The following is a 10,000-nucleotide window of genomic DNA, read 5'->3' on the forward strand; positions in this document are numbered from 1 at the left end:
TGTGCAATATGACAACCCTAGTCGTCTATCTGTACAGTATAGTATAGTGGATAGTGTACATAGCCTTTATTTATGTAAACCAGCTCCTTCCCTTCTTGTGTTTTTTTTAGTTTTTTTTTCTTTCCTAACACCAGGGGAGCCACCCCTCCTAAATGTCGTTGTTTGGTACCTGTACTATAGCAATGACAATAAAGACCATTCATTCATTCATTCATTCATTCATCTCTCTAGAGTCTCTCTGTAGGTAAGGGTTAGGGTTAGGGGTCATCTCTAGAGTCTCTCTGTAGGTAAGGCCTTTGTTGTGGAGCGTATCAGGGTCACTTTCTTTTAGGTGATTATAACATTTAAATGCTCTCTATTAAATGTTTATAATTAGTGGGTATTGTCCTAATTCTGCTCTGCATGCGTTATTTGGTGTTTTCCGTTGGGTGTAGAGAATGGATTTGCAGAACTTTCTGCATGCAAAGTCTCAATCTGGTGTTTGTCCCGTTATGTAAAGTCTTGGTTGGCAAGTGGACCGCAGACCTCGCAATCATAGAGGTTCGATAACGGAGTCCAATAATTTGAGCCAGATTTGGAATTGTAATGTCTTGGAACGTGATGTTCCTTTTGATGGTGTAAAAAGCCCTTCTTGCCTTTTCTCTCAGGTCGTTCACAGCTTTGTTGAAGTTGCCTGTGGTGCTGATGTTTAGGCCAAAGTATGTATAGTTTTGTGGAAGTTCTAGGGCAATTTTATCTAGAAAGAATTGACTCTCCTACTCTCATTTTCTGTCTCCCACTTCTATTGCACGCACGCACACACACACACACACACACACACACACACACACACTCTCTCTTTGAGTCTCTACATGTGTTTTCTCTCAGTAAGTGTGCTGCGTACGGTAACTAGGGAGATGAGCGCTGTTGGCCGGTTGACTGCCTCTCAGAGCGGATCTCTCCCTCTCTCTCTCTCTCTCTCTCTCTCTCTCTCTCTCTCTCTCTCTCTCTCTCTCTCTCTCTCTCTCTCCTCTCTCTCTCTCTCTCTCTCTCCCTCCCTCTCCCTCTCTCTCTCCCTCTCTCCCACCTTCTTGTTTTCTCCCACCCTCTGTCTCCCTCTCTCCCCCCGCCCGCCCGCCCTGCCTCTCTCTGTGTGTGTATGTTCAGTAGTGTGTGTTGGGATCTAGTCTGGTAGTTGAAGGTTGTGGTGTAGAGATTAGAGAATCCCTTCTCTTTCTCTCTGCTCCGCTTATGTAAGGATGCTAATCAGCTGAAGATCAGGATATGCTACCACACAGAGGAAATGTGTGTGTGTGTGTGTGTGTGTGTGTGTGTGTGTGTGTGTGTGTGTTTGAGCGTTCATGTGTGTGTGTGTGTGTGTGTGTGTGTGTGTGTGTGTGTGTGTGTGTGTGCGCGCGCGTGTGTGTGTATATGTGTGTGTGTGTTTGAGCGTTCGTGTGTGTGTGTGTGTGTGTGTGTGGGTATCAACCCACCTGTTAAAAGGCACCAGAATACACAAAATTGCATCTACTCTGTTAAAAATGTTTTGGGGGGCAACCCCCCAGATCCCCTTTACGCTATCCTAGTGTTTCACTTTTGTAAAGCACAATACGTTTTCATTCGGTTGTATGCATATGTGCTATGGCTTATGTATTTGTAGCCTACTTAGTAAATGACTAAAAAATTACTAATAGTAATGTTGATAGTAGGCTAATATAGCTTATATAGACAATTACAGCATGTGTTGCCTTCATTATAAGGCTTATATAAGGCTTTTAATTTTTTGCGGCTCCAGACAGAATTTTTTTTTTTTTTTTTGTCCAATATGGCTCTTTCAACATTTAAGGTTGCCGACCCCTGGTATAGTGCATCTTCTCAGGCATCAAACACATTTTTTAAATGTAGTACTCAGCAGTTTGCACTCTCTACTACATTTTAAAAATGTGTTTGATGCCTGAGAAGATGCACTATACCCTGTTTTGCACTCCCTCCCTCTCCCCCCCCCCCCTCTCTCTCCCTCTCTCTCTCCCTCTCTCTCTCTCTCTCTTACACACACACACACACACACACACACACACACACACACACACTCACTTTCTCTCACTCACACACTGACAGCCAGTCTGCAGTACCATAGCCAACTACTGATCCAACAAACAGAAAAGTAAACCAGATACAAAACAGGTAGTTCCCTAGTTTGAAAGGAGGAAATAAATGCATTTCTCTACCTTAGTGGGAGACCTGGCACTGGGAGGAAGCAGCTAGTTTCTAGTAGTCAGGGCTGTAGGAGCTGGTTGCAAGGTGTAGGCAGGCTTGCAAGGTGTCATCAGCCACTGTGGATCTGTCATCGAAAAGGCAATCTGCAGCCTCGAGAAACGCTTTTTATCACAATTTCGCCGTCTTTGAATGACTTCTTGTGTTTAACAAGAACGTGACTGACGCGATAAGAAGCTATCGTTGCAGCCGTACGTTTTCGCTCTTTTGCCACATTTCCCTTCTTCGAAATAGCCATCGTAGATTTGCAGATCAGACAGACGCACTTCCAATATCACATCGTGTAAAAAAGTTCTGGATTCCCATTCCACCCATTCTGGATGGAAGTTGTACGTTATTGGTTTCTTACTTGGTCCAGCTTCCCCACTCATTTGTATACCCTTTCTTTAGTATTAAATAGTAAATAGTAGAAATTGGAAGGCTAACTAGGTAATTAGTCTCGCCGGTATTTTGTATTTTGTAGTTGGCGCTGTTGACTGCGCATGCGTGGTGAACCGTGTGTTAGGTGAAAAGATCAGATCTCAGACTGGCTTACCTGTACGTCAATCAAGTGGCAAAAGCCATAGTGAGTATGGATGATAGGCGAACGCTAGCCAGTGGCAGCTTCAGGGAAGAAAAACTTAAGATGCTTATCGCTTATTTCAGCTCCAAAAAAACATGCGATGACATGCGATAATCGTGGCAGCCCTACTTGAGTGTGCACACGTTTTGTCTGTGAGCTAACAAGTGATACATGGCTGCATGCTTACTGAGCTGATTGGTCGCTTAAACGAGCAGACTGACCTATGGTTGGATTCAATTAGGAGAGATTTAGTTGGTCATGAACTGAGATGGGATTCGGTGGTGTTTCTGAAAGGTTGTGTGGGTTTGTGTGTGTGTCTTTGTGGGAGTGTGTGTGTGTGTGTGTGTGTGTGTGTGTTTGTGCATGTGTGTGTGTGTGTGTGTGTTTTGTGGGAGTGTGTGTGTGTGTGTGTGTGTGTGTGTGTGTGTATGTATGTGTGTGTGTGTGTGTGTGCGTGTGTGTGTGTGTGGGGGGGGGGGTGTTAAAGCGAACCAGGCCAGTGGATCTGGCAGTGCCTGAATCTGGGCCATCACCACGACGACTTACTCAGTCACGCTCACACACACACAACACACACACACACACACACACACACACACACACACACACACACAGAGTCTCTGGAAGTAGATCAACCAATAGCATGGCCTGTAGAGGAGAGAGCCACAACATCAGCCAATGATGAACAGGACCGAAGAAAAGCGTGAAGGAGAGGAGAACAGAGGAGAGAGGAGGGGTGAGGAGAGGAGAGGAGAGGACAGGAGGAGAGAGGAGGGGTGAGGAGAGGACGGGAGAGGAGAGGAGAGGAGAAGAGAAGAGAGGAGAGGAGAGTGAAAAGGAGGAGGAGAGAGGAGAGGAGGAGAGTGAAAAGGAGATGAGATGAGAGGAGAGGAGAGGAGGAGAGTGAAAAGGAGGAGAGAGAAGAGGAGAGTGAAAAGGAGGAGAGAGAAGAGGAGAGTGAAAAGGAGGAGAGGAGAGGAGAGATTGTGGGCTCACTTACAGTTCTCTTGGGTGTACAGTTTGTATGAATCAGAAGCTTTGATGGAACACATGTTCTATTTCTGTCTCTCTTTCTCTCCCTTTCTTTCTCTATATGTGTCTCCCCCCTCCCCTCCCACCCCCTCACTCTCTGTGGAACACTAGCCCCGTTCCTCTGAGCGCTATTGACTGACAGAGAGCATTCTGGGTTGGCGTTGTGTATCGATTGAGTTGTGAAGGTTATGTAATGACATCGTCACGTGACTCTATTCTTTTGAAGTATGCACTTAGAAGGATTTCAAAGCGTCGGGTTTGCTAAGAAACTCACACGTCCATCTCCCCTGTGCTTGTAGACACTGTGTGTGTGTGTGCGTGTGTGTGTGTGTGTGTGTGTGTGTCTGTGTCTATCAGAACGGGTTACGATGTGTGTGTAGCTTCTTATCGTAGAAAATGTGTGTGTGTGTGTGTGTGTGTATGTGTGTGTGTGTTGCCGTGTGTGTGTGTGTGTGTCTGTGTCTATCAGAACGGGTTACGATGTGTGTGTAGCTTCTTATCGTAGAAAATGTGTGTGTGTGTGTGTGTGTGTGTGTGTCTAGCAGCGTGTGTGTGTGTGTGTGTGTGTGTCTATCAGAACGGGATACGATGTGTGTGTAGCTTCTTATCGTAGAAAATGTGTATGTGTGTGTGTGTGTGTCTAGCAGCGTGTGTGTGTGTGTGTTGCCATGTGTGTGTGTGTGTGTGTGTGTGTGTGTGTTTGTGTCTATCAGAACGGGATACGATGTGTGTGTAGCTTCTTATCGTAGAAAATGTGTGTGTGTGTGTGTGTGTGTGTCTAGCAGCGTGTGTGTGTGTGTGTTGCCTTGTGTGTGTGTGTGTGTGTGTGTGTGTGTGTCTGTGTCTATCAGAACGGGATACGATGTGTGTGTAGCTTCTTATCGTAGAAAATGTGTGTGTGTGTCTAGCAGCGTGTGTGTGTGTGTGTGTGTGTGTGTCTAGCAGCGTGTGTGTGTGTGTGTGTGTGTGTGTGTGTGTGTGTTTGTTATCATCTGAATCAGCAGATTAGAAGGATTATTCAGTGTTATAAAGCTCTCAGCGGGGACTGGAGCCTCAGCCCCATGGCTAATCCACTTAGTCTAGCGGAAGGGCGGGAGTGGGCCACACACAGGGTAACTCAAGCCCAGCCCCAGCCCAATACCAGTCCAGTACCAGTCCAGTACCAGCCCAGTACCAGCCCAGTACCAGTCCAGTTCCAGTCCAGCACCAACCCAATACCAGCCCAATACCAATCCAGTTCCAGTCCAATACCAGCCCAATACCAGCCCAGTTCTAGCCCAGTACCAGCCCCATTCCACTGCCCCATCTCAGGCCCGTCTCTCCCTCTGGTGAAAATAGCACCCCGCTCTCTCTCTCCCTCTCCCTCCCCCCCCCTCTCTCCCAAATCCGTTGTTGTCAGTTTGAGACGCTAACTAGACGCTAACCCTAAATAGCATGTTTCTACTGTTACTCTACCCAGTGTCTGGAGGTAGTGGCTAGCCAGAGGCTAATGCTAACATAGCATGTCGTCTGCATGGCAGTGTAACCCTACACTAGCTCTATGGCTAGGGCTAGCCAGACGCTAGCAGTAACTCTAGCCTTGTGTCAGGGCTACCACACTCTGTTTACTGGGACTGTGATGTAATAGCCTGGAGCAGCAAGGAAGGGTGTTGGAGAGAGAGAGAGACAGAGAGAGAGAACAAGAGAGAGAGAGAGAGAACAAGAGAGAGAGAGAGAAAGAGAGAGAGAGAACAAGAGAGAGAGAGAGAGAGAGAGAGAGAGAGAGAGAGAGACAGAAGGTGTGTGTGTCTGTCTGTGTCTGCGTGCGTTTTCTGGCTTGTGTGTGTGTGTGTGTGTCTTTCTGCCTGTGTCCGTGTCTGCGTGTGTTTTCTGGCTTATGTGTCTGCCTTGTGTGTGTGTGTGTGTGTGTGTGTGTGTGTGTGTGTTTTCTGGCTTATGTGTGTGCATGTCTAAACTGTGGCTACATGGATATTTAATGGGCTGTTTAATAATGGAGCGTCGTGGCGCTTGGTGGCGTAGCTCACTAAGGTGTCAGCCATGTAATCGCAGGGTCCCCGGTTCCACTCCGGCCGTCGACATATCCTGCATGTCATCCCTCCTCTCTCCTTCACCCATCCTTCCTGTCAATCTCTACTGTCTATCTCAATAAAGAAGAAATTCAGTTTTTCACAGATTATGAACGGGCAGATTGTAAGCTTTCAAATGTTTTTTCCGATTTCATACATTGAAATCAGAACAAAGTTGAAGAACATATGCATCGTATTTGAATGTTGGTACACCTCATATCAACTAACAGAGAAAATGCCTTTTCACAAGCAGGTAATGGGCAGGTAGTGGGTGGGAACAATAGCTGGTTAACTCCACCCCCTACCACCCCCCCAGGACAACCCCCCCCCCCCCCCCAGGACAACCCCCCCCCAGGACAAACACCCTCCCAGGACAACCCCCCCCCCAGGACAACCACTCCCCCGTTCCACTACCTGTCAGCTAACCTCAGGACACAAACTTGCAGGGCTATTCCTCCTGGGTTCCTCATCCAGGCTGGGCTCATCTCATTCTCCTCTTCCTCTGGCTCTAGCTGTGATATCATGGGGGTAAATGGGTGGTGTGTGTGTGTGTGTGTGTGTGTGTGTGTGTGTGTGTGTGTGTGTGTGTGTGTGGTGAGTGGGCGGTGTGAGCAAAGAGAGGATGTTGCGTGGGAGTTGAGTATCATTGAGGTGTACTTGGCAAGTGCGTTCGTGTATGTGAGAGCATGTGTCCGCAAATGATTTTTTACATATACTGTATAGGTGTGTGGGTGTGTGTGAGTGTGTGTGTGTGTGCTTTTCTGTATGTATGTATATATGTGTGTGTGTGTGTGTGTGTGTGTGTGTGTGTGTGTGTGTGTGTGTGTGTGTGTGTGTGTGTGTGTGGAGTGTGTGTGAGTGTGTGTGTGTATCATCTGTGTGTGTGTGTGTGTGTGTGTGTGTGTATCATCTGTGTGTGTGTGTGTGTGTGTGTGTGTGTGTGTGTGTGAGTGTGTGTGAGTGTGTGTGTGTATCATCTGTGTGTGTGTGTGTGTGTGTGTGTGTGTGTGTGTGAGTGTGTGTGAGTGTGTGTGTGTATCATCTGTGTGTGTGTGTGTGTGTGTGTGTGTGTGTGTGTGAGTGTGTGTGTGTATCATCTGTGTGTGTGTGTGTGTGTGTGTGTGTGTGTGTGTGTGCGCGTGCGTGCGTGTGTGCGTCCCCTGCGTGTGTGTCATCTGTGTGTGTGTGTGTGTGTGTGTGTTTGTCCTTTCTAAAACATAGTAAACAGTATACGAGTATATTATTTAAGCTGGTGGACCATATTGACTCCAGCCCTGCTGCTGTGTTTACTCATCTGAGACTCCCCCAGTGCTTCTGTTGGCCCTGGCTGGGACATCAAGCACAACTTTAGTTCTTCAAATGTTCTTCGGATATGATTTTAATAGCATTCTGGCGAGGCGCGACATGCCTGTGTGTGTGTGTGTGTGTGTGTGTGTGTGTGTGCGTGCGCGTGTGTGTGTGTGTGTGTGTGTGTGTGTGTTCTGTTCATGCAGATATCATATCATATGCCATGTTTGTCTTCCCTGTTTGCTAGTTTGCAGAAGCACAGAGCACATAACACACACACACACACACACGCACACACACACACACACACATACACACGTACACACACAAATGCTCACACGCTCACAAACATGCAGGCACACAAACAAGCACACAGGGACACATATGACATATAGAGAGACATTGTGCCTTCGAGGCTACATACAGTACAGAGTGTGGGTGTGTGTGTGTGTGTACCGGATGTGTGTATATTTAGCTCTCTCTCTTTCTCCTGGTTGTCAAACTGACTGAAGCTCACTCTGATTGAAGTGGAAGATACAGAGCTCCCTGTGTGCGTGTGCGTGCGTGCATGCGTGTTTGTGTGTGTGTTTGTGTGTGTGTGTGTGTGTGTGTGTGTGTGAGTGATGCATGCCCACTCAGGCCCAGTCTTCCCACCAGCTGGGCTCTCACACATCTACGACTGTTTCTGCCACTGGTTTGTGATGATTGCATATGATTAACGAATGATTAACTCTCTCTCTCCCTCTCTCTGTCCCTCCCTCCCTCCCTTTCTCCCAACACCCCTCTTCTCTCTCTCTCCATCTCTGTCTCCCTTTCTCTCCCTCCCTCCTAATACCTCCCTTCTCTCGCCCTCTTCTCTCTCTCTCCCTCTCTGTCTCCCTTTCTCTACCTCCCTCCCTCCCTCCCTCCCCCCCTCCCAACATCCCCCTTTTCTCCCCCTCTTCTCTCTCTCTCCCTCTGTCTCCCTTTCTCTCCCTCCCTCCCTCCCAACACCCCCTTCTCTCCCCCTCTTCTCTCTCTCTCCCTCCCTGTCTCCCTTTCTCTCCCTCCCTCCCAACACCCCCCTTTTCTCCCCCTCTTCTCTCTCTCCCTCCCTCCCTCCCAACACCCCCCTTTAATCCCCCTCTTCTCTCTCTCTCTCTCCCTCCCTCCCTCCCTCCCTCCCTCCCTCCCAACACCCACCTTTCCTCCCCCTCTTCTCTCTCTCTCTCCAGTGTGTTGTTTCGTGGTCCATAAGCGTTGCCATGAATTTGTCACCTTCCAGTGTCCGGGTGCTGATAAGGGCCCTGCATCAGATGTGAGTATAACACCCTCTTTCTGTGTGCGTGTGCGTGTGCGTGTGCGTGTGTGTGTGCGTGTGCGTGTGTGTGTGTGTGTGTGTGTGTGTGTGTGTGTTTACACACTCAAATAACTGCATTCTAATAATCATGATGGAGCTTATACAACTAGGCATATAAAACAAATATTGTTCCTTCGGGGAATGATCAAGTTAATCAATTAATTTTGAGTACAGCAACAAATACGCCTGGAGAAAGCAAACATGATATTTACTCTAGAACACTTATCATTTACATATCATTTACAAGAGGTGGAACATCTATCTATCTATCTATCTTCTCTGATATGCCACACCTGTCAGGTGGATGGATTATCTCGGCAAAGGAGAAGTGCTCTCTAAAACAGATTTAAACAAATTTGTGAACAGAATTTGAGAGAAATAGGCCTTTTGTGGACATAGAAGATCATAGATCTTTGATTTCAACTCATGAAAAATTGGAGCAAAAACAAAAGTGTTGCGTTTATATTTTTGACCCACAAATAAAGAAGCTTATTCCCACAAAATAATCCATGTGTTTTTAGAAACGTATGTGATGTTGCTGGTGGATGTACAGCTAATAGTTTAAAAGCCTCCCTCCCCCCTGGTGTGACTCTATGCTAGCAGCAGTCACTGCTAGCCTCAATATTGATTGCATCTATTGACCATTGATTCACATGGTGTGGTCCACAACATCTGAACGTTTCATAGATATTCATGTGTTGGTAGAATGACAAGGAAATCATTCTCAACGCAGCACTCTGAGCAAACACCACAAACACAAACTCCTTTGGCTGCGTGTAGGAGCTGACAGTACACGGTATAGTAGCCTTGTTTGATCAATTGTTGTCTACTTATCGATCCCTTATTGATCCCTTATTGAGAGGGCAGGAGAGGAGAGGGGAGGAGAGGAGGGGGAGGAGAGGGCAGAAGATGAGAGAAGAGGTCATGAATGAGCCAATTGAAAGCAGGGGATTACTAATGAGGTGGTTCTGATAGTATTTGGGGCCGATGGCAAAGTTAGCCAGGACGCCAGTCAAAGTTAGCCAGGACGCCAGTCAAAGTTAGCCAGGACGCCAGTCAAAGTTAGCCAGGACGCCAGTCAAAGTTAGCCAGGACGCCAGTCAAAGTTAGCCAGGACGCCAGTCAAAGTTAGCCAGGACGCCAGTCAAAGTTAGCCCGGACGCCAGTCAAAGTTAGCCAGGACGCCAGTCAAAGTTAGCCAGGACGCCAGTCAAAGTTAGCCAGGACGCCAGTCAAAGTTAGCCAGGACGCCAGACAAAGTTAGCCAGGACGCCGGCGTTAACATGCCTACTCTAACGACAAGTGTCACAGGATGTTTAACGTCTCGGGAGTGGGGCCTAGGTTTATCGTCTCACCTGGGGGACGATGACCAGTGGGGCTGAGCTTACACCGGTGGTGAGGACCATGGTTGAACCATGGTTAGTATTGTTTGTGTGGTCATACCGCTCAGGAAACCCTGTC

General features: G+C 47.5%; 1 protein-coding gene across 1 annotated transcript in view; it reads left to right on the forward strand.

The window, feature by feature from the left end:
- The window catches only part of prkcbb (protein kinase C, beta b), a gene marked incomplete at both ends in the record, with an annotated part of 137,739 nt that overhangs the window by 25,255 nt on the left and 102,484 nt on the right, over window positions 1-10,000 (forward strand). Inside the window, one exon of the mRNA XM_080523486.1 lies at window positions 8,415-8,497. Within this exon, the coding sequence (XP_080379612.1) occupies window positions 8,415-8,497 (83 nt within the window). The remainder of the gene's footprint in view (window positions 1-8,414; window positions 8,498-10,000) is intronic.

Source organism: Nansenia antarctica, assembly GCF_963989245.1.
Source record: "Nansenia antarctica genome assembly, chromosome: 2".
In the NCBI taxonomy this organism is placed as follows: Eukaryota; Metazoa; Chordata; class Actinopteri; order Argentiniformes; family Microstomatidae; genus Nansenia; species Nansenia antarctica.